The 25,900-nt window shown below is 40.2% G+C and overlaps 1 protein-coding gene across 1 annotated transcript; it reads right to left on the reverse strand.

Moving 5' to 3' along the window:
* Positions 1–2,388: 2,388 nt before the first annotated feature.
* LOC122991916 (protein NYNRIN-like) lies at positions 2,389–3,704 on the reverse strand. The gene has a single exon (XM_044365395.1). The coding sequence runs from the start codon at positions 3,687–3,689 to the stop codon at positions 2,781–2,783; it is 909 nt and encodes a 302-aa protein (XP_044221330.1). The 5' UTR covers positions 3,690–3,704; the 3' UTR covers positions 2,389–2,780.
* Between the last annotated feature and the right edge of the window lie 22,196 nt (positions 3,705–25,900).

Here is a 25,900-nt window from a genome sequence, read left to right on the forward strand (position 1 = left end):
GTGAGATTATAACTACACCAATACAAATTGTATCCCACTAGCCCTTATTGCTTATAAACTTGTAAAATCAATCTGCATAGCTTAATATTGTCTTTAAGCACACCAATGACTTTTAATGAAACTACACCACATTTCCCCCCTTTGGGACTAAAAAGTCCCATCGATAATGCTTGGGGATGATCAGGTCCCATTGCCAATCGATATTTATGTACACTGTATTTAGGTTCACAAACCATGTCATCTCTTAATAACAAGGATCCTGCAATATGGGGAATGGGTGACAAATACATCTAAGTCATAGGGGTTCAGGCACATTCATTTTGTTTCAGTATCATAAGTATTAGTAGTAGTCTTAGGTAGCAAGAAAACAAATCAAAAACAATCATTGGACAATACAGTAGTTAGCTGATTGTAGGACTAGATTTCGGTCCTTCCCATAATGAGTGTGGAGCGGGCAGCAGGTCAGTCTCCACTGAGTTGTCGTCAATTTCTCGTTTAGTAGTGGAGCTGGCGCCCTTCCCCTCTTTGATGCCTTCTGATTCAGTGTATAAGTACTGCATGGGTTACGGCGGTTGTGGTTGCTGTTCCTGGCGGGTCCTGCTCCTCAAGAGCCATGGAGTTGATGGTGGCTTGTGGGGTGGTGGTGGTCTGCTCTCAGTCCAGGTGGGTCCTGTCGAAGGTGGCTCGTATGATGTGGTGGGTTGAGGTGGCCGGCCCTCGGTCCAGGTGGGTTCTGCTGATGATGGCTGGAATGTCCAGGTATACACACCGGCCCAACCTGGAGCTGCATTTCCCCCTGGTGTTGGTCCTGCTGGCATGTGTAGGCCATTCTGGTAATCTGCATTGGATTGCCCATCCATGCCGTAATAGTACAGCCACTGTTCAGCCATGTCTACCTAGGGTGGAACATCACATAATGAGGATTGACACAGACTTCTGCCAGTTATTACTCCTTTTCCTCCTCTGCTTCAGCATCCATCTCCCTGCCAAGCTGCCATAACTCAAGCATTCTTTTATACTTCTGCTCGTATCTAGTTGATAGTCATTCTAGTCCTGATCATGTTGACTGTATATTTAGTGGTAAGGGGAAAGTAGGGAAAATCAGGATAGCCGTAATATCTTGCTGTTGCCTGATTATATCCTGCTGTTACTAAATCGTATTCATATGTTAATGAGATTTTAGCACAGTCCTCCCCTACCACCTGATGGTCTTTTTGGTACTCCAATGGGCTCCTGGTTCCATGCTATGTATATGTTATTCTCCAATTTCCATGGAGTCTGAGCCGTTCGCCTAATTCTTTTGGTTGTTCTATTTTTTACTACCTGCTCACTAATTACAGTACCTTGTCCCGTTACCATAACTGGTGCGCATATCCCTGTCCACTTCCATTAAATTCCATTAACGTTACTTTTACTTGTTGGTTGTCGTCACACAGCCAAAATATATCTGCTAGTGGTCTTGTGCCGTTGTCTAAGGATGGTAAGATGAACTGACTGTAGTACCTATTATTGTTCATAACAATCAGTGGTAGCCCTTGATCTATTATAACTTGTTCACATTGTATTGCTGCAGTGTTTGTAGTACTATATACAAAGTAAGGCATGCTGCTTGGTAGGTGTTTAACTCTCCCCTGTTCTGGCATACGCAGCCACCTATAATCTAGCCGTACACCATCTTCTGATTCTACACTTAGCACTATTCCCAAGTCGCTAACATTATTCATCGTTGTCCCCATCTGTTTCAGTGCTACCTTTTCAGTTTGTTGCTGCAGCTTACCATTGAGCGCTACCATTTTCTTTTTCATTTCTTGTCCCCTTGTTATACAGAAGGGATGTTTTATCTTTTTAGTTATTTTAGTTAAGGATGGTGTCCAGGTGTTTAGTTCATTATCTACTCGTTGAGGGCATATAGATGTATTTTTTGTCCAATCCATATTTGTTATACTCTCCCAACTTGCCATTACCGTTGCACAGTAAGCAAAGCAAGTGGATTTATTTGAACATGTTTCTTCTTTTATCCCTGGAATTGGTTTTATTTCTGGCAGTCTTTTTGAGTTATAGCATGTAATACAAGCGCGTTGGCTGACCTGTCTAGCAGAATATTTTACCAATTGATAAAACACATTGCTCTCCCATCCTAATACCTCCTCTTCATCACTTTGGTGCACTGTTTCCTGCAGGCTTCTAACTTTACTATCGTTCACATACACCCGAGTCAATTTGATCGCTTCTTCGGCATTCATTATGCGTTTGGACCTTATGTTTGTACACTGATTGTGAGAGCATTGCACCCGTATTTGTACTATCCCCTCTGCCAGGCATTGTTGGTGGACTGCATATGTGTCTATTTTCACGTCTCCAGGTACTAATGTTAGGGTTTGATTGTACTGGGCTGATCTTATGTATGTGAGTGCAATTACCTCTTCCTTCCATATCTTTCCCTCTAATGCTGCTACTAGACCTGTGGCTAGGGCGCATTCTTCCAACTGCTCTTCTTCTGACTTTGCTCTGTCTTTCTGTGCTACTATACCTAGTGAGTATTAAACCCATCCCCAAAATTACTAGTAGCAACGCTTTCCGTCTGTCACTCCCTGGACTTCTCTCATGCTTTTGTCTTCCGATTATAGTAACTCTGTGGGTTACATTCAATGGGAATGGCTCCGGCTGATACTTTCTCTCCTGATGAGACACCTGAAGTTTCCCTGACTTCTGCTGGATCCTCATGACTCTGTCTGACTGGGGTTGAGCTACTACTCTGTGGCTCACCACTCGTTGACCCTCTAACTGTCTCTCCTCCCACTGCTTACTGACTCTCTACGTCTAGCAGCTAATCTTTGTGATCTTCTTTCTCCTTGAGGCCCGCACTGCTGTCTCTCCTCTTGTCGGGAGGCGTTGCCGTCCCGTTCTGGTTCTTGTCGGCTTCGTGCTCTGCAGCAATGGTTGAGATGAAACCAAAATCTCTTACCCTCTACTTTTAGTGCAGTTGGGGTGGCTAGGATCACCTTAAAAGGTCCTTCTCGCCTTGGCTGATCCCACTTTCGTTTGAATACTTTTACGTAGACCCAATCACCAGGCTCGACTGTCCTCAGTTGTTCTGGGATTTCCACGTCCTTGCTCTCAGCCACAGTTTTTATCTGTTGAAACACAACCTTGTGTATTTGGGTTAGATGTTGCAGATAACATGTTAGTTCTCTTTCACATTGTTCAAGGGGTGGCCCTTCATATGGCCCCCTACGATAGGGAACCGGCATCGGTCTCCCTGTAAGCGCTTCATGCGGTGTTAGATGCGTTAGTCGGTTAGCTTGTGTTCGCATAGACATCAATGTCAACGGCAAAGCATCCACCCAGTTAACCTTGTACTGGCTATCTGCCATAATTTTCCTAAGCTTCGTCTTTAAGGTACCATTTGCCCTTTCCACAGCCCCCTGAGACTGTGGATGGTACACACACCCAAACTTTTGTTTGATCCCTAACATCTTTAAGGCTATTTTGAGTGTCTCTGCTACAAATGACGGCCCATTATCAGAACTGATAGTGTCTGGTATTCCAAATCTCGGAAAAACCTCTTTGCACAAGAACTTAGCTACAGATCTACAGTCTGGACCTTTCGTTGGGATCGCTTCTATCCATCTGCTGAATCTGTTGATTACCACCAGGATGTATCTGAACCCTTTTACTCGTTCTGTCATATCTATGAAATCTAACATTAACATTACATCAACATATAAACGGTCCTTCTGGTGGCGGGATGTGTGCTATTGGTGCTGAAAATGCTTTCCTTACATTATGCTGTGCACACACCTCACATTCATGCAATGTTCTATCCACCATTGCCGCTAAATATGGCGACCACCATACCTTCTGAAGCCTTCTCAATACTTCTCCCCTTGCACAATGGTCCCGGCCGTGAGCATCACGAATTGCGATTTGTATCAGTGATGTGGGGAGAACAAAGTGGCCTTGTGTACTGCGCCATAGCCCCTGTGAGGGACCCTCATCTGTTGTTTTAACCGCCCCCCTTTGAAGCCATGCAGAGTGTGCATATGGACCTGACTGTTGTTGTGCTGCAATAAGGGATGCTAAGTTTGTTAAGGGTTCACAATCTTCTGCCACTAGCTGTGGTCCCATACATGTGGATGTAGCTATACATTTTGCAGCCTCGTCTGCCAAGTTGTTACCCTTGGCAATCAATGAGTTTGTTTTTTGGTGTGCCGCACATTTGATGATGGCTAGTGCCTTAGGGTGATGTATAGCTTCCAGCAGAGCTGATATAGCCTCCCCATGGGTTACTGGGGAGCCATCTGCTCTCAAAAAACCTCTTTGTTTCCAAATAACTCCATGAACATGGCATACTGCGTATGCATACTGTGAGTCTGTATAAACATTCAGCGTTTTGTCTGCAGCCAAATGACATGCTGCAGTCAAAGCCTTAATTTCTGCCAATTGTGCTGAACAAGGCTGAGGCAATTTCAATGTTTGTACTTCCGTAAAGGTATCATCGGGATGCAACTGTATTATAGCATATCCAGCGTGGTTTCCTGTAGCATCCCTGAAACAAGAACCATCTATAAAAAGTGTAAGTTCTGCAATTATAGGCTGGTTATGTAGGTCCTGACGAGGACGTAGGAACACATCTGTAGACCGGACGCAATCATGTGGTGTGCCCTCTATAGGCAGCATCATGCGTGTGGCTGGGTTAACTATAGTGCATCGTTGAACTGTGAGTTCAGGGGCTGAGAGGATTACCTCATAGCCTGTTCGTCTTGCTTGTGTTAACACAAATCTGGGGCTCGTGATCAAAGCGTGCAGCTGATGAGATGTGTACAAAATGGTTGGATGGCCCATTGTGATTGCTGATGCCTTCTGAAAGGCAAAGGCAGCTGCTGCTAGCCCCTGATAGCAGGGTGGTAGACCTGTTTCAATGTTGTCCAATTTGGTACTATAGTATGCTAGTGGTTGCTTACCTGTTGGGGTATCCTGCATTAACACCGCACAAGCATAGCCTGCTTTTTCTGCAACATATAAATGAAAAACATTAGCATAGTTAGGATTACCTAACACTGGTGCTTGTTGCAGGTCATGTTTTAAAGCCAAAAATGCGCCCTCAGCTTCAGCAGTCCATTGCAACTCAGCTGAGCCATTTGTTTGTCCTGCAGCACGGATTAGGCCACGTAGTGGGGCTGTTTTTATAGCATAATCACAGATCCATGGTCGACTAAATCCAGTCATTCCCAGGAATGACAGCATGTGGCCCACTGTCTGAGGTTTTGGAGCTTTTGATACTGCCTCGATTTGTGAGGGAGCGATTGCTCGTTTATTGCCACATAACTGTCTTCCTAAATACTCTACCTGTGTTTGGCAAAACTGCAATTTGTCTTTGCTTACCTTATGTCCCCCTCTTGCTAGAGCCTGTAGAACTGAGAGTGAGTCCTGTACACATTGTTCTTTTGTTAGACTACAAACCAGCAGATCATCTACATACTGTAGCACTGTGCTAGTGACGTTTAGATGTTGCAAATCATTGGCTAGAACTCTGTTAAAAATTGACGGGCTGTCCACGTAGCCTTGCGCAAGACGTGTATAAGTGTACTGCTGGTTTTTATATGTAAATGCGAACAAGTATTGTGAGTCTAGATGCAATGGTACACTAAAGAACGCTGAACATAGATCAATGACTGTGTACCAGCAGGCATCATGAGGAATATTAGACAACAGAGTGTGTGGGTCTGGGACCACTGGCATTTCTGCATCTACAATAGCATTAATGGCACGTAAATCATGTACCAGTCGATAATCATTTGAGTGTGGTTTCTTGATAGGAAAAATTGGTGTGTTACATGGACTTTTTGTTGGTTTTAGCACGCCTGCTGCTACCAAGCCCTTGATGGTGGGTTCTATGCCTGCTATTTGATGGGGCTTTAACGGGTATTGTTTTTTATATGGCAGTATGATGCCCTGTTTTATTTTAATTTGGACCGGCTGCGCTGACCTAACCAGCCCTACATCTGTTTTATGTTGTGACCACAGCTCCTGGGATATCTGTAGTAATAGCACACTGTGTTCTTCTGAGAGTGGCGCTTGAGTGGGAGATCTCTGGCTGAGCAACACTTGGATCCCAGTGCCTTCATCATACGTTCGTATGGATATTTTCAGATATTGTCCACAGGCAGAGGACCGCACATGGTTTTTTTGAGTTGGTTTCCATGTTGTTATTTGTAAGGCTTTCTTCACCATAGGTCCCATGTCCTTAGCCTTTTTTCCAACTGCAACCATGAGAGTGACATGTGGGGTGGAGTTGGCCACTTGGAACCAATGGCGCAATTCTGGTGGCAGGATGACTGCTACTGCAGCTCCTTGTGGTCCTACATAGAGGTCTTGACATACCATGGAGAATATTTTTCCACCCACCAGCTCTTTCCAACATTCTCTGTAATCCGTGTGTTGTTGGGTTTCATCATACAGCATAGTACAGTGCAGTGGCGGTTGTGGTTCAGATGCAGAGGGCAGCTCTCTTTGTACCCATGCTTTCCAGGTGTTCCACTGGTGTATTAGCTCTGAGTTGGGCGGCCATTGTATCCAATATACTGCAGGCTGAACATGAGTGGTTAGTTTTTCAAATTCTTTTAGCCCTTGGACTGTCATCATGCTTGAAACACTGTCTTTTAAGTCCAATTTGAGACCTGTATGGGTGCAGGTAATAGTTGCCTTTAGTGGGCACAGGATGTCTCGTCCCAATAGGTTGATAAGGGTGTTTTCTGAATAGAGTAGGGGTGCCGTTATTGATTTTCCTGATACTATCATATGCACCGGTCGTGTTAGGGGAATTATTTGGGTTGTCCCAGAGAAGCCTACAGTCTGGATGGATTGTCCTGAGAGGGGAAACAAGGAACCTTCGCTGCCTATACAGGAGTACGTAGCTCCTGTGTCCACCATAAAGGTGTATGTTCGACTCTGTATTTCAACGGCAATAGTAGGTTCTTCTTGTGGTTGTGTTGAGATGACCGGTGTCATGTGTATCCCCTCTGGCTTCTCTAGGCGCCCCTATTGCCAATCTTTGGCTGGTCCCACCCATGGATTGGTGGGGCAGTCCCTTCGGCGGTGTCCTTTCTGGTCGCACCCCCAACATAACATTTCCTCATCTTGGTTTGAGTTGGACTGGTTTTTGGACTGTGTCTGTCTGTTCATCTGTGGGTTTTGTCCTCTTCCTCTGTCAGGGCGATAGTTTCCTCCCCTTGACCTTGGCTGTCCTCTATAGGGGGGCCCTTGATTTACCTGAGGCTGGTTAACATGCACATGAATAGGTGGTAGGGAAGCAGGTGGCGTCACAGGTGTAACTTCGGGCTGTGCTTGGGGCTGTTTGGGTGTCTGGGGTGTTGCAGACTGTGGAGCTGGAGGTTGTTCCACTGCCACTACTGGAGCCTGTATTTTTGTTTTTTCCTTTTTTTGTTTGGAGTGTAGATCATTCAATTGGAGCTGGGTGAGCTTACTAGCCAGGTTTTTATTTACCTCCGCTTCTTTCTGTTTTTCTTTTCTCACATTTTCCACATAATGTATAAGATGTTCAGAAAACAGAGGCCAGTCCATTTTCATCAGCCCCACTACATTATCCAAGCGCTTTTGCACTTCTTGAGGCATGGCTTTCTTTGCCATGACCTTGAACAGGCTTTCAGTTGTGCTGTTCTCGTTCCATGCTCCACCAGTTTCCTCCCTCCATTTATTTTGAAAAGACCTTAGGAATTTTGCAGGACACTCTTCATCCCTTAGTCTTTCTCCCTCCAATTTGGATGGGTCCATTTTTTCAGGGTATTGTTTCCTCAGCTGGGCCCATATTTGGCTCCGATATCCATTAAATCCTAATGGATCGTGGCTATTTCCTAGCAGCACCGCCGGCATGTGTGCTCCCTTGAAAACTTCTTCTGTAGCAGCAGTTCCTGCCATGTGCATGAGCAATGCTTTGATGTCACCCAAAGCCAAGGTGACTCCTGCTGTGCTTTCTTCTAATGCTGTGATCCACTTATTAGCTCCCTCATTCAAGTCTGGCAGTCTTCCTGCTAGACCAATCATGTCACAGAAGGACCACGGAGTATATTGAGGAATCTGGTTTCGGCCCTTGGTCACTAATGGCATCTGGCGAAGGGGTGTCTGTTGAGCGTTTGGTCCTGTAGTTTTTCCATTTCGGAGTTGCATATCTAGGGGGCTGAAAGAGGCTTCTGGCCTGGTTGTCCATTCTGCCAATTCTATTGATTCCCCTTGTAATACTCTTGAATGTCTTTGCATCTCTTCCAGTTGTTCCATCTCCTCCAGATGTTCCAGCACCAGCCATTTTTTCTCCAAATTTTTTAGCATTTCTCGTTCTCTCTGCTCTTTCTGCAGACGCTCCTCTAGACGTTCTTTTGCTCTCATAAACTCCTCACGTAATATTGCTCGGCGTCTTTTTCCCTCCACTTCATCTTCTACTGTGTGAGCTTCTCTTGGTGGTGGGAGCTGAGTCCCCTCACATCTTGGGAGGGAATGAGCGCGGGGTGTCATTATATCGTCAGTTCGGTATCGTCGTTCTGTATACTGTGACCCCTTCTGGCTGCATCCCTCCTTTTTCTGGCTCTGCACAGGTAAGGCATGTCGTCTCTCTGATCCACAGGCTGTCATTTCCTTGTCGTTATATGTTGTTTTGGCTTTGTTTGGATCTAATTTGTCCACCTGGGAGCGTGTCTTCTGTCCATAAGCCTCACAGGCATCAAGATATGCTGTCCTGGCTTTATCTGTATCTAATTCATCCTCCAGGGTGCATGTAGCTTGCCTGTAAGTCTCATAGGCGTCATCGGACCGCACACCTCCTTTTTCTTCCTCACAGAGAGGGGAGGCAGCTGATACCCTTGATGACTCATTGCGTGCTGGAAGATCTTGTGTGTCCCAGTTCAATGTGAATCGTCCGGTGATTTCTCCCTCTGCTATAGCTTCTCGTCCCACCAGTGGGCACTGTTTTACTCGTACAGCCTCTTGCTGGGGGGAATATGGAGGTGGCTGGCTTGTTTCCATCGGAGCTGAGGGGGTAATTTGCTGTTCTGCCTTCTTTTTCTTGCTCTTTAAAGCGGGCATCTGTTTTATGTCCAATATATGTTGCTTAGCAGTGTCTCTAAACCATCTGAGCACTTCACGTTCTCTGGCGCGCTTTCCTTCCCTGCTATTGCTGGTTTCTTTTGCCTTGTAGTGTTTGATGTTAGCTTCTACTTCTTTACAGCAGGCCACGTCGAAAGTCCCCTTCTCAGGCCACTGAAGGATGCCTGTTGTTCGCTTATGCCACGTCTTCATACAATGTCTTATTTGTTTGACCTGGTCTGGATGCTGTCTTATTACTAGCTCTACTGGGGTTAGCAGCCCTTCCTGTTTTGTTATTTTAGCTCCCATCACTCCTTGTTTAGCACTGTCTTCTTTTCTGGTGATTTCTGGCTGTCCGTCTTCCCTTGTTAGTATTAAAACTAATATTTTGCCTACTGTAGTAGCCTGTTTTAACCTTGGTACTAACTCTGGGTTGTACTTTAAGAACTCACTCCCGTCTTCGGCTCGGGTTTTTTCAAGATACCCAAATTTACCTGTCTCCCACTCTACGTTCCTGGGAACAATCCAAATCTGCAGCCGCGGATCTACTGCCCCTCTATGTCTCCCTGCGATTGCTAAATTTTCAGGGATTCCTAAAAAAGGGCGCAAAGGAAGAATAGCTACACCTTTGGGGTATAGGCAAAGATTTTCCAATATTGCAGCTAGGGTGAATGGCACCCATAAACTGCGTATCACGTCTTCCCAAGGTACTGCTGGGAACTCTTCTTTTGTTTGATTCAAATTTATGATCTTTGTCAGTTGCCACAATTTCTGGTTAATTTCTTGTTCAGTCTGCCAGTGTTCCACGCCGTCCTCGTCAAAATATGTGTGTTCCAGCCAAAAATGTGTTTTTATGCCTTTAGTTTCCACATTTCCCTTATTCAAAAAATGACTGGGGGCCTGTATTTCATTATCACTATTACTTTCTTCTCTTTGTTGAGCCATTCACTATTTTTACACTCTATTCTATTTGTTTAATGTTATTCTTGAGTTTGTGTATGTTCATACACTTTCTCTGCACCTGTGTATGTGGGAATGTGTGTATATGTTTGACACGATCATCCACTTTCTCCTGCACTTGTGTATGTGGGAATATGTGTGTGTCTGTTTGACACAATCATCCACTTTCTCCTGCACTTGTGTATGTGGGAATATGTGTGTGTGTGCGTGAGTGTGAGTGCGTGTAGGTGTATAAGCGTATGTGTGTATGTGTGTAAGCGTGTGTGTGTGTGTATGTGTGCAAGAGTGTGTGTGTGTGTATGTGTGTGTATGTGTGTAAGCGTATGTGTGTGTGTGTATGTGTGTAAGCGTATGTGTGTGTATGTGTGTGCTCTGCACTCCTTATCTACACCTGCTCTGGCTTCGCGCCCAGATTTATGCACAGGCCTGCCTTGGCACAATGCCCAGGCTTACTATCTGTTGTCTTTGGGACTTCTAGCTCTTCACTTCTCCCTCCTTTTTTCCTCTCCCTTATACACTAGAAAGGGGCCTCTTTTTTTTTTTTTTATAATCCTTTCATACATGTATATTATATTTTTGTACACTACTTCATACTAACTTTAACAGAATTATCACCTCTTCTAGGTGATGTAAAAGATAAGCCTTTATCCTGAGGCTTAAAAATTAGCTCGTTTTACCCTTAAAACGCTAATTTCTGTTTCTCGAGATATATTCTTGTTCATCTATGCAGACCTCCCCTCTTTGGGAGCGGTATCATGAACTTTAAGATAAGCCTTTATCCTGAGGCTTAAAAATTAGCTCGTTTTACCCTTAAAACGCTAATTTCTGTTTCTCGAGATATATTTTGTTCACCCATGCAGACCCCCCACTCTTTGGGAGCGGTATCGTGAACTTTAAGATAAGCCTTTATCCTGAGGCTTAAAAATTAGCTCGTTTTACCCTTAAAACGCTAATTTCTGTTTCTCGAGATATATTTTGTTCACCCATGCAGACCCCCCACTCTTTGGGAGCGGTATCGTGAACTTTAAGATAAGCCTTTATCCTGAGGCTTAAAAATTAGCTCGTTTTACCCTTAAAACGCTAATTTCTGTTTCTCGAGATATATTTTGTTCACCCATGCAGACCCCCCACTCTTTGGGAGCGGTATCGTGAACTTTAAGGTACGCCCTTATCCTAGAGGCGTGACCTTTGACCTTTGACTCTAAGCGCTTACAAAAACTCACACTTATGTTTGTTTTGATTAGGTATGGCAGTCTAATTTAAGAAAACCTCAACCTTTGATCTGTTGGGCTGATTGGCATGGAACTTCACTCTACCAGATTCAACTTAATGAATGTTCCAGGATGAAAATTCCATGCCGCACAACCCAACGCTCAAAAAAATTATTTATTTATTTATCACCCGTCATTTATCACCCGTCGGTGAGTCATATCGCACTCCAGTCAGCCAGATCCAATTTAATGGATGGTCCAGGATGGAAATGCGATGCAACCCCCAACTTGGCGCCTTTTTTCTTTTTTTTTTTTCTTTTTTTTTTTTTTTTCACATCGGGTGTCAGGGAAATACTGCTCTGATCTTTCTAGCTATCCCTGGTTTATTGCCAACCTAATCAACCCTCCCGCAAAAACCACAGTTGCTAACATCCAAACAACTATACATACATGAAATATGATCTCATCACATTCATTCTTTTCCGCACCATGGTTTTGCTGGGGCATAGCAAACACAAACATCAAAAGACAGACAAGACATTTAACACATATTACACCAGCTACTTGGCCTCTTATAATTTGCTTAAATTTAGACAGGTTAGGTTCAGAGGAATAGATCATTTACCTGGGCGGATCACATCTCCCACACAGACACCACTATTAATTGGCAGATATAAAAAAGGCTCTGCTTACCTCAAGAATTTGGTGGCCCGTGGGTCTTTAGGGAGGTGAGAGTGCCGCCCCGGCGAAAGGATCCGACTTCCTACTGGCTGGGACTCGCCATTTGTTGTGTCGAATTGTTGCAGAAAAATGTATCAGAGCAAAAAAAAACCTCTCTCTTAATAAAAAGGGAGTCAGAGGTCCAAGTAGCAAAGTGTTCTTTAATGCCGGCAAAAAAGGGGAACGAGTAGCACTTTTTACAAAGTATCAAATCGCTCCAAAGGTTTTTCTCTGGGGCATTGTTTTTATGTCCTTGGGTCAGCTTAGGCCACACCTTATCATCCAGCCTCCCTAATTTTTGACCAATTATTATGTTACTTTTTCCCTCGTCACTCGTTGCTGGCAAAAACTCTTCAGACCATGTTTTGAGCTGTTTGTGGGCATATCTCGGCCCACATAATTCTTCCTGATTGTGTCCAATTTTTTATATATAAGTATTGGGAATCACTTTATACCATTATTGTCCAGTTGTCTTCTGGCCTCTTATTTTATTCTAGTTATTCTTAGTCATTTTACACCCTTATTTCTTGATCTCTTCCAGAGGGTATTTTTTCTAAAAGTTGAAGACTTTAATGCAGACCCAAGCAACATGACATGTAATACAAACACACTCAAATTTCTCCAGTGTATGATTATGATTCTTCTACTGTGCCTCTATATGTACAGTGTGATTAAATATGGTTCGTGAGATTATAACTACACCAATACAAATTGTATCCCACTAGCCCTTATTGCTTATAAACTTGTAAAATCAATCTGCATAGCTTAATATTGTCTTTAAGCACACCAATGACTTTTAATGAAACTACACCACAACACACTGCTGGTTAGTTTTTAAATGTGATTTTTCAATGCTGTGAGTACCACACGTTAAATCCCATCGAGATCCGGCAGCAGAAATATTAGAGAAACATTTCCAAAAACACAGCAAATAAAACCAAAATAATCTGCATGTTTACATATTCTAAGAGGTTTTCAGTGTACCAGTCCTCTAATAAACTGAACCGGTGCACATCAGCAGATGGTCTGTTAATTTCACAAGAAACTATATTATTCATGAAATTTGCAGAAGATTAAAGGCTAACCTTTGAATGAAAACACATTTTCAGCACTGATTCACCATTTGAAGAGCAAAGTACAGTAATACAACACTGAGCAGTTCAGTTTTTGGCCACATGAGGGCACAAGTGTCAAATCTATACTTTATTGCAGCTTTTCAAATGGAAAATGAAGAGGTCATATTCCAAAGAGTGTCTGACATCAGAGACAGCACAGTATTTGACATATATTAATGGTCAAATCAAGTGGTTATCAACCAAAGTTTCAGTCTTTTTGGTACAAAATTCTTTGTATTTTCCTGGACAGTGTTTGGTTGCTGAGCTTTGGTGGAAGGATTGTAGCACTAAGAGGGAATTTCATGGTAAAAAGACTGTAAGTAGATGGTCCCCCTTGATTTGACCAGCAGACTGTTGAAGCTTCATATTAACTTCAAATGAACTTTAGATTAAAGTCTAGATTTTGTCTCCTATCAGAAACACATTCAGAAGGAATGTTGTCTAGAAAGCAAAACCTGTGTCAATGTTCCTAAGGGCACCTGCTATTGTTTTAAGACATACTTGAAAAAATATGAGATTATCATTTAATCTCAGGAGATAAAAATCACAAATGAATGAGGAAACTGAAAGATCTTCATGTCAGAGGAATGTGTGATAACACACCTTTGATTTTGTTCTTTTAAACAACATTGTTTCCACCAACAAGTTTCTCTTTCTCTCTCTCTGTTCTCTGGAAACTTAAGGACATGTCAGATAAGAATGAAGATATTATGTAAAGTCAGTTTTAGGAAAAACTCTGTTTGTTTAATCCAAACTATTGTTGAATTTAAAAGAAACATTTCCAACATATATTGGTATTAATCCCAGTAACCCCGTGAAAAGTGTGAGACTTTCAAATATCTCTTACTTACCTATACAGTAGAACTTTTAGTTCCAAACAGTTTGTTAATGGTGAAACTTTTAAAGTTATTCAGATCAGATTGTCACATCTGTTTGTTTCACATACTGAGGCATCGTCAGCAGAGGTGTGTTTGAGTATCTATGGAGTCTGCATTTACTGAACATCTCTCTCAAAAATAATAAAACATGTAACATATTCAGCCTGTTATTGTCTGCTGTGTAAATTTACTGTCTGACGTGTTTAAAGGGATTTTGTTGCATTGTGGTTAAACTCACATACTTCTCACTTGTTGATTTCTTTTACTTTTCCGTTACAGCTTGGGGAATCTCTTCTGCAGTTATCATCTCTGTTTGTTCACATAGACACTGCACACATGCTGACCTGCTGACAGACACACATTTCCTTATTTAATTTACTTAATTAAAACATTTTACATTATTTAAGGACTATGTGTGGTCACATACTTTTAAACCAGGTTGTGACAAATCCCACAGCATGAGGTGAATATGAACTCTTGTTCAGGTTTCATCACTGCTCCCCTTTAGATTTTCTTCAACCAAATCACTTACTGACACACTCAAGAATAAACCAACATGTTTATCCTGCAGTCAGACTGATTACATGGCTGAGTGTAGATTATGTGACACAGTGGAGATTAAACGACTTTTGAAATCTACCTGAAAACACTCAGGTGCTTATGTATTCATTGACATGTTTTTTTTGTTTGTCATCATTCCTGTTCATACTGGCCACTAAGATATTCCTTCCAAACATGCTTCCAATGTAAGCAAGTTTACTTGAAGTTTCTCTTGTATCTTTTCAGTCCAGGTTGTTCTCTGGAAACTTAAGGACATGTCAGATAAGAATGAGGATATTATGTAAAGTCAGTTTTTGAAACCCTCCTGTTTGTTTAATCCAAATTATTGTTGTATTTTAAAGAAGTAATTCCAGCATATATTGGTATTAATCCCAGTAAACCTGTGGAAACTGAGGCTTTCACATAACATCTTCTACAATGTACAATTATTAGGCAAGTGAGTATTTTGACCATATCATCATTTTTATGCATATTTACCAACTCCAAGCTATATAAACTTGAATGCTTATTGGATTTAAGCATATCAGGTGATGTGTATTTGTGTAATGAGGGAGGGTGTGGCCTAAGGAGATCAACACCCTATATCACGGTGTGCATAATTGTTAGGCAGCTTCTTTTCCTCAGGCAAAATGTGCCAAAAAAGAGATTTAATTGACTCTGAAAAGTCAAAAATTGTAAAAAGTCTTTCAGAGGGATACAGCACTTGTGAAATTGCTAAGATATCACAGAACCATCAAATGTTTTGTGCAAATAGTCAACAGGGTCGCAAGAAACATGTTGAGAAAAAAAGACACAAATTAACTGCCAAAGATTTGAGAAGAATCAAATGTGAAGCTACCAGGAACTCATTATCCTCCAGCGCTGTCATATTCCAGAACTGCAACCTACCTGGAGTGCCGAGAAGCACAAGGTGTTCAGTGCTCAGAGACATGGCCAAGGTAAGGACGGCTGAAACCAGACCACCTCTGAACAAGACACATAAGTTGAAACGTCAAGACTGGGCCAAGAAATATCTGAAGACAGATTTTTCAAAGGTTTTATGGACTGATGAGATGAGAGTGACTCTTGATGGACCAGATGGATGGGCCCGTGGCTGGATCAGTAACGGGCACAGAGCTCCACTTAGACTTAGACGCCAGCAAAGTGGAGGTGGGGTACTGGTATGGGCTGGTATTATTAAAGATGAGCTAGTTTGACCTTTTCAGGTTGAAGATTGACTCAAAATCAACTCCCAAACCTCCTGCCAGTTTTTAGAAGACACTTTCTTCAAGCAGTGGTACAGGAAAAAGTCTGCATCTTTCAAGAAGACCATGATTTTTATGCAGGACAATGCTCCATCACATGCATTGAAGTACTCCACTGCGTGGCTAGACAGTAAAGGCCTTAAAGATGAAAGAATAATGACATGGCCCCCCTCCTCACCTCACCTAAACCCTGTTGAGAACCTGTGGGCCCTTCTTAAATGGGAGATTTACAGTGAAGGAAAACAGCACACCTCTCTGAACAGTATCCGCTTGCGGCTGCACAAAACGTTGATCGTCAACTGAAATGTCTGAAATGTCAGAAATGTTTATTTGTAAATTTTGAGTTGTTTGTTTATTATTCTCACTTTACCAGATGAAAATAAACAAGTGAGATGGGAAAATTTTTGTTTTTCATTTAGTTGCATAATAATTCTGCACACTAATAGTTACCCAATAATTGTGCACACATAGATATTCTCCTATGAAAGCCAAAACCTCACTTTTACTTTCTTAAATATTCAAGTTTGAGGGTTTATTAACATTTTGGATTGACCAAGAGGACTGTAGTTGTTCAATAGTAAAATTAATCCTCAAAAATACAACTTGCCTAATAATTGTGCACACAGTGTACTTGCCCACACAGTACAAACCGTTTATTAACAGTGAAACTAAGTTATTAAGGTAAAATTGGCACATCTGTATAGTTTCCCATGCTGAGGCTGAGGTATTGTCAGCAGAGGTGTGTTTGTCAATCAGGACTTGAATTTTAATAATTCTTGCAGTATTGTAAATCACATCTTAACAAGACCATGTGATATTATGTCATTAAAACAACACGACAATATAAAACAGCAGAGTTAACAAAAGCAGTTTAATCATCAAGATAATTACACGGAAAACAGAGAACATGCTCATGACCATAGGCACCTGAGCAATGGAGCAAGTGGAGTAAATGCATCCCAATTATCAATTTAGGGGGAGCAAAGTTATGGTTTTGCTGTCACACTTATTGTCTTTCTAAAAATAAACTTATCATCATAGAGAGGAGTAAAATCTGAACCTGTTCAGTGTGAAACTTAAAAATGTGAGATTTAAAAATGCAAGCAGGTCATGAGTTTCTGAAGTCAGAGGCCACATTTTCAATCAGCTTTTATACTGGGCTTATGTGTGATGAGTAATAAACAAGAAACTGTATTTTGGTGTGGTTACCTTCTGAATACAAATCATTACACCAAGCAATAAAATAAAACATTGCAGGTTTTGGTTAATGTTGCAGTAAAATGTGATCCCTGACAAACACACTGAGCCTCTAAAATCATAAAGATTTCCTGCTTCTTTGCTGAATTTTCTTTTTACTTGTCAGCAGCAGATGTGATGTCACGTGGGAAAATGTCCCAAGCGTCCATCCCAGGACGGTGATTCTTCCAGTCCGGCTGAAGAGGAGGATTGTTTAAAGCCATCAAACAACCCAACCAGCAGCACTCAGAGGCCAGATGTGTGAAATCCACATGCTGGGGGACTTGATCTTCATATTCAGAGAAATAAGTCTGTATGGGAGAAAGTGTAACTTTAAATGTTGAGTCCTGCAAGTTAAAGATCAGACATCTCATTGTTCCATTTTATCTACAGATGTACTTGTGTACTGTCTTGTTTCAGAAGATGTAACATCTATCAAACATACCTTCAGAACATCTTCTTTCTTGCTGTGGAACAGAGCCATTTGAAGGTTCTGAATTGCTAATTGTCTGTACTCTTTAACCTGGAACAAAAGAAAAATGCTGCTTACACAAGAACAGTAGCACAAGCTTAATGATCCAGTTTTAGACAAAAGTCTTCCAGTCCAATACCTGCTGAGGTGTCCGTCCACTGCTGGGCTCAATCAGTCCAAACACTTCATCTATCTGCTTCTTCTTTTGCTCCATTTGGTTTGATGCATCTTCAAACACTTTCTATAATTATCAGTTTAAATTTTAGCCACGTAAATACACAGAACAACCAATAGAACTTGAATTCCAAGTTTGTGAAATTGAACAGGAACTGAGTAAGTAGACTACAGAGTGATGTCACTTCAACAGACTGCACTGTACCTGAACCAGAGCTTTGGTAGACCCTGAGCGCACATCATTTGATTTCAGATGATCTTTGATCTTAGGCCACTGCTGCACTCTCAGCTTGTTATACATCTCTGTCAGTCTGGTTTTACTAACTGGGTTGTTCATGCTCTCCGTGTCTCCTGCCTTTATTGAAACAGCCACATCTCCTGCCACTCTGTACAAAGATTAAATGTGATTTTCAATCTTTCTAAGTCAACATGTGAAGCAAATTAGAATAAGTAGATTCAGCTCTTTGCATGTACAGTACCTGTTTTTGGATGACTTTAGTTCTTCCTCTTTTTGTTTCAGAGCAGCTCTGTGGGGTAAAAATGCAGCATGTGAAAAAGCCTCATGCTATTATTCAACAAATAATGAAACATCAACTGAATTAATGTTTGCATCAATGATGTAACACTCTGAATCACCAGGATTTTCAATGTGTTGCAGGGCTGTTGTGTTGGATTGTATCGTATTCTTCAGGTGTTACTGTGTCCACACTTTGTATGTCAGACTATAGTGAATTTAAAGGACCAGTTTATAGAATTCAGTGGCATCTAGCAGTGAGGTTGCAGATTGAAAACAATACCCCTCCCACCCCCCTCCAAGTGTGTAAGAGAAACTACGGCGGCCATGAAACTCACAGAAAACGGAACAGGCCCTCTCTAGAGCCAATTTGTCCGTTCTGGGCTACTGTAGAAACATGGCAGTGCAACATGGTGGGCTCTGTGGAACAGGACCTGCTCCCTATGTAGATATAAAGGCTCATTCTAAGGTAACGTAAAACCAACAGTTCTTATTTCATTTCATGTTACTTTTATGTTTTACCTTTATCCATTATTTCTAACTTTACTTTTAACTGTTTCATGTGTTATTAAGTTTATTGACTGTGATTTTGTATTTGATTGTTTTCCTGCTTTCTTTTATTTGTTCTTGTTTGTGAAACACTTTGTAACAGTTGTTCTGAAAAGTGCTCTATAAATAAAGGTTATTATTATAATCATTATTATTATTATTATTATTATTATTATTATTATTATTATTGTTATTATCATCATTATATTTTGCTGTATGATAAAATACATTTGCTGTAATTTTTTATAATTTGGGGTGAACTAATTATTCAGTAGAGAAACACAGTGGGATTATTTCACAGGTTTCTCTGTTTTGAATGAGAGTGAGCTCTCCTGCCATTTAAAGATAAAAAACAAGTTTTGAAAAAATGTGCAGTAATAAACTTTTAAGCTGTAATTTGAATGTTTGATTTTCCTATCTAAACATATGAATCTAATTAGAATAAGTAGATTCAGTTCTTTGCATGTACAGTACCTGTTTTTGGGTAACTTCAGTTTTTCCTCTTTTTGTTTCAGAGCAGATCTGTGGGGTAAAAATGCAGCATGTGAAAAAGCCTCATGCCATTATTCAACAAATAATGAAACATCAACTGAATTAATGTTTGCATCAATGATATAACACTCTGAATCACCAGGATTAGTCAAACTACAATGAATTTAAAGGACCAGTGTGTAGAATTTAGTGGCATCTAGCAGTGAGGTTGCAGATTGAAACCAATGAATACCCCTCCCCTCCCCTTCCAAGCATGTAGGAGAACCTAAGGTGGCCATGAAACTCACAAAAAATGGAACAGGCCCTCCCTAGAGCCAATTTGTCCATTCTGGGCTACTGTAGAAACATGGCGGTGCAACATGGTGGGCTCTGTGGAACAGGACCTGCTCACTATGTAGATATAAAGGCTCATTCTAAGGTAACGTAAAACCAACAATTCTTATTTCATTTCATGTTACTTTTATGTTTTACCTTTATCCATTATTTTTAACTTTACTTTTAACTGTTTCATGTGTTATTAAGTTTATTGACTGTGATTTTGTATTTGATTGTTTTCCTGCTTTCTTTTATTTGTTCTTGTTTGTGAAACACTTTGTAACAGTTGTTTTGAAAAGTGCTATATAAATAAAGGTTATTATTATAATCATTATTATTATTATTATTATCATTATTATTATTATTATTATTATTATTATTATTATTATTATTATTATTATTATTATTATTATATCTTGCTCTGTGATGAAATACATTTGCTGTCATTTTTTATAATTTGGGGTGAGCTAATTCAGTAGAGAAACACAGTGGGATTATTTCATAGATGTCTGTTTTTAAGGAGAGTGAGCTCCTCTGTTATACAAACAAAGATAAAAAATAAGTTTTGAAAAAGTGTGCAGTAATACATTTTTATGCTCTAGTTTTATTGTTTCGTTTTTCTATCTGAACCTATGAAGCTAATTAGAAAAAGTAGATTCAGCTCTTTGCATGTACAGTACCTGTTTTTGGATGACATCACTTCCATCTCTTTTTGTTTCAGAGCAGTTCTGTGGGGTAAAAATGCAGCATGTGAAAAAGCCTCATGCCATTATTCAACAAATAATGAAGCATCAACTGAATTAATGTTTGCATCAATGATGTAACACTCTGAATCACCAGGATCAGTTATTTTCAATGTGTTGCAGGGCTATTGTGTTGGATTGTATTGTATTCTTCAGGTGTTACTGTGTCCACACTTTGTATGTCAGACTACAGTGAATTTAAAGGACCAGTTTGTAGAATCTAGTGGCATCTAGCAGTGAGGTTGAAAATTGAAACCAACTGAATACTTGACCTTCAAGGCCCTGAACGGTATGGCACCGAGCTACCTGGCTGAGTTTCTGAATCATTACTGACCAGTTCGTAGCTTGAGATCCTCTGATAAGACCCTGTTAGCTCTTCCTGGCCAAGGCTGAAGATGAAGGGTGACAGAGCTTCTGCTGTCAGGGCTCCAACCATTTGAACAGCTAAGCAGAGGAACTCAAAACATACTTCTACCGTATGGCTTTTTATTAATTATTTTATCTGTTACTTATTTCATGTTACTTTTATGTTTTACCTTTATCCATTATTTCTAACTTTACTTTTAACTGTTTCATGTGTTATTAAGTTTATTGACTGTGATTTTGTATTTGATTGTTTTCCTGCTTTCTTTTATTTGTTCTTGTTTGAGAAGCACATTGTAACAGTTGTTCTGAAAAGTGCTCTATAAATAAAGTTTATCATTACTGTTATTATTATTATATTTTGCTGAATAATAAAATACATTTGCTGTCATTTTTTATATTTTGGGGTGAACTAATTATTCAGTAGAGAAACATAGTGGGATTATTTGACAGGTGTGTCTGTTTTGAATGAGAGTGAGCTCTCGTGCCATTTAAAGATAAAAAACAAGTTTTGAAAAAATGTGCAGTAATAAACTTTTAAGCCGTAATTTGAATGTTTGATTTTCCTATCTAAACATATGAAGCTAATTAGAATAAGTAGATTCAGCTCTTTGCATGTACAGTACCTGTTTTTGAATGTCTTCAGTTCCATCTCTTTTTGTTTCAGAGCAGCTCTGTGGGGTAAAAATGCAGCATGTGAAAAAGCCTCATGCTATTATTCAACAAATAATGAAGCATCAACTGAATTAATGTTTGCATCAATGATGTAACACTCTGAATCACCAGGATCAGTTATTTTCAATGTGTTGCAGGGCTGTTGTGTTGGATTGTATCGTATTCTTCAGGTGTTACTGTGTCCACACTTTGTATGTCAGACTACAGTGAATTTAAAGGACCAGTTTATAGAATTTAGTGGCATCTAGCAGTGAGGTTGCAAATTGAAAACAATACCCCTCCCATCCCCCTCCAAGTGTGTAAGAGAAACTACGGTGGCCATGAAACTCACACAAACACTCAAAAGGCCCTCTCTAGAGTCAGGGTTTGGTTTGTCTGTTGTGGGCTACTGTAGAAACATGGCAGTGCAACAAGGTGGGCCCCGTGGAAGAGGACCCGCTCCCTATGTAGATATCAAGGCTCATTCTAAGGTAACGAAAACACAGTGATTCTTATTTCAGGTGATTATACACTAATTAAAACATACTTATGAATATTTTATTCCATTTCTGCCAATAGATCCCCTTAAATTCTACATACTGGTCCATTAAAGCCTGTTTTATGTGTCGTTAAAAGTAAATTCAGAAAAATACTTACGTTGCTTCGTTCAGTTTCTCTTTGTTAGATGTTTCCATCTCAGTCATACTGTGTTAAAAACATCATAAATGGGAAGTTTGGTTAAAACACTTCAGAACAAAGATTAATGAGTAAAAACATTGATTGGGTGAACATTCATGACTGATTGGATGGCTGATTATCAAACTGTCTGTTAGGTCCATTAATCCAATATTTTTAGACACAAAGTTTTGTTTGTGTTTAACTTCCTGTTGTTCACGTCGCTGGCAGCTGCATTTGTATAAATAATAATAAAAACAATAGAAATGTTAGATAGACTGATAATGTAATAATTGTAAATAATGTATCAACAATGTGTTGTTTACTGTGTTTCTTAGCGCCTGTGTTTACCGTGTATGTTAACGAGTTAGCACATATTACCAGGCCTATACCCATTGTAGTAGTAGTACCCCGGGTGCCTCGCCTAGACGATAAGCCCCTTTGATGGAGCCCCTGTAGCTCATGTTAAAAGTTTGTATGACTTGTTTATTAAGAAATATGGTGTATAATATGCAAACATAATTTGTATTGAAATACTGAAGACAGAATAACCTCAAATAAAAGGTTGAGAACATGGTTTGGTATCTCTGGGACTGCCCTCTAGTGGTTCCCTTCATACTTTTCTGACAGAAGATTTGTTGTGTCTGCTGATGTTTTACCTCCTCTCAAGCATCGTCTACGTATGGGGTGCCACAGGGCTCCATTCTAGGACCAGTTTAATTCCTCTACATTTACTCCCTTTGGGCCACATTATCAAACAGCATGATATTTCATTTCATTGCTATGCTGATGATACTCAACTGTATTTATCCTGCAAACCATCTGAATCAGCTTAGTTATCGTCCCTACATTATTGCCTAGCTGCAGTTAAGGATTGGATGGCAGAAAATTTTCTTCAGCTTAATTCCTCCAAAACAGAAATCCTCATCATAAATCCTGAGCACACTGATGGCCAAGTTCTGCCTGCTCTTGGCTCTCTAGCTCAGCATGCTGTACCCACTGTTAAAAACCTTGGAGTTATTTTGGATCAGAAGCTCACTCTGGAGTCTCATGTTAAGAGGCTAGCTCAGTTATGCTTCTTCCACTTGAGAAATTTCTCTAGAATTAGATCTTTTATGTCTTTTAATGATCTTCAAAGAGTTATTCATGCTTTGATCACTTCTCGTCTGGATTATTGTAATGCTGTGTTTACATGCCTTGGCCAAAACATGACTGCATGGCTTCAGGGTGTCCAAAATGCAGCCGCTGGACTTTTAACAAATCAGGAAAGCATGATCATATCTACCCTATGTTAGCTTCCCTTCACTGGCTGCCTGTCTGATTTAGAATTGATTTTGACTTTTTACTCTTCACCTTTAAGGCCCTGAACGGTATGGCACCGAGCTACGTGGCTGAGCTTCTGAATCATTACTGACCAGTTCGTAGTTTGAGATCCTCTGATAAGACCCTGTTAGCTCTTCCTGGCCAAGGCTGAAGATGAAGGGCGACAGAGCTTCTGCTGTCAGGGCTCCAACCATTTGAACAGCTAAGCAGAGGAACTCAAAACATACTTCTACCGTATGGCTTTTTATTAATTATTTTATCTGTTACTTATTTCATGTTACTTTTATGTTTTACCTTTATCCATTATTTCTAACTTTACTTTTCACTGTTTCATGTGTTATTAAGTTTATTGACTGTGATTTTGTATTTGATTGTTTTCCTGCTTTCTTTTATTTGTTCTTGTTTGAGAAGCACATTGTAACAGTTGTTCTGAAAAGTGCTCTATAAATAAAGTTTATCATTACTGTTATTATTATTATATTTTGCTGAATAATAAAATACATTTGCTGTCATTTTTTATATTTTGGGGTGAACTAATTATTCAGTAGAGAAACATAGTGGGATTATTTGACAGGTGTGTCTGTTTTGAATGAGAGTGAGCTCTCCTGCCATTTAAAGATAAAAAACAAGTTTTGAAAAAATGTGCAGTAATAAACTTTTAAGCCGTAATTTGAATGTTTGATTTTCCTATCTAAACATATGAAGCTAATTAGAATAAGTAGATTCAGCTCTTTGCATGTACAGTACCTGTTTTTGAATGTCTTCAGTTCCATCTCTTTTTGTTTCAGAGCAGCTCTGTGGGGTAAAAATGCAGCATGTGAAAAAGCCTCATGCTATTATTCAACAAATAATGAAGCATCAACTGAATTAATGTTTGCATCAATGATGTAACACTCTGAATCACCAGGATCAGTTATTTTCAATGTGTTGCAGGGCTGTTGTGTTGGATTGTATCGTATTCTTCAGGTGTTACTGTGTCCACACTTTGTATGTCAGACTACAGTGAATTTAAAGGACCAGTTTATAGAATTTAGTGGCATCTAGCAGTGAGGTTGCAAATTGAAAACAATACCCCTCCCATCCCCCTCCAAGTGTGTAAGAGAAACTACGGTGGCCATGAAACTCACACAAACACTCAAAAGGCCCTCTCTAGAGTCAGGGTTTGGTTTGTCTGTTGTGGGCTACTGTAGAAACATGGCAGTGCAACAAGGTGGGCCCCGTGGAAGAGGACCCGCTCCCTATGTAGATATCAAGGCTCATTCTAAGGTAACGAAAACACAGTGATTCTTATTTCAGGTGATTATACACTAATTAAAACATACTTATGAATATTTTATTCCATTTCTGCCAATAGATCCCCTTAAATTCTACATACTGGTCCATTAAAGCCTGTTTTATGTGTCGTTAAAAGTAAATTCAGAAAAATACTTACGTTGCTTCGTTCAGTTTCTCTTTGTTAGATGTTTCCATCTCAGTCATACTGTGTTAAAAACATCATAAATGGGAAGTTTGGTTAAAACACTTCAGAACAAAGATTAATGAGTAAAAACATTGATTGGGTGAACATTCATGACTGATTGGATGGCTGATTATCAAACTGTCTGTTAGGTCCATTAATCCAATATTTTTAGACACAAAGTTTTGTTTGTGTTTAACTTCCTGTTGTTCACGTCGCTGGCAGCTGCATTTGTATAAATAATAATAAAAACAATAGAAATGTTAGATAGACTGATAATGTAATAATTGTAAATAATGTATCAACAATGTGTTGTTTACTGTGTTTCTTAGCGCCTGTGTTTACCGTGTATGTTAACGAGTTAGCACATATTACCAGGCCTATACCCATTGTAGTAGTAGTACCCCGGGTGCCTCGCCTAGACGATAAGCCCCTTTGATGGAGCCCCTGTAGCTCATGTTAAAAGTTTGTATGACTTGTTTATTAAGAAATATGGTGTATAATATGCAAACATAATTTGTATTGAAATACTGAAGACAGAATAACCTCAAATAAAAGGTTGAGAACATGGTTTGGTATCTCTGGGACTGCCCTCTAGTGGTTCCCTTCATACTTTTCTGACAGAAGATTTGTTGTGTCTGCTGATGTTTTACCTCCTCTCAAGCATCGTCTACGTATGGGGTGCCACAGGGCTCCATTCTAGGACCAGTTTAATTCCTCTACATTTACTCCCTTTGGGCCACATTATCAAACAGCATGATATTTCATTTCATTGCTATGCTGATGATACTCAACTGTATTTATCCTGCAAACCATCTGAATCAGCTTAGTTATCGTCCCTACATTATTGCCTAGCTGCAGTTAAGGATTGGATGGCAGAAAATTTTCTTCAGCTTAATTCCTCCAAAACAGAAATCCTCATCATAAATCCTGAGCACACTGATGGCCAAGTTCTGCCTGCTCTTGGCTCTCTAGCTCAGCATGCTGTACCCACTGTTAAAAACCTTGGAGTTATTTTGGATCAGAAGCTCACTCTGGAGTCTCATGTTAAGAGGCTAGCTCAGTTATGCTTCTTCCACTTGAGAAATTTCTCTAGAATTAGATCTTTTATGTCTTTTAATGATCTTCAAAGAGTTATTCATGCTTTGA

The sequence above is a fragment of the Thunnus albacares genome, chromosome 11, assembly GCF_914725855.1.
Source record: "Thunnus albacares chromosome 11, fThuAlb1.1, whole genome shotgun sequence".
NCBI classification, from domain to species: Eukaryota; Metazoa; Chordata; class Actinopteri; order Scombriformes; family Scombridae; genus Thunnus; species Thunnus albacares.

Bases quoted from the DNA above. Each gene is read 5' to 3' on its own strand.
- LOC122991916 (XM_044365395.1), bottom strand. From the start codon at position 3,689: ATGACAGAACGAGTAAAAGGGTTCAGATACATCCTGGTGGTAATCAAC.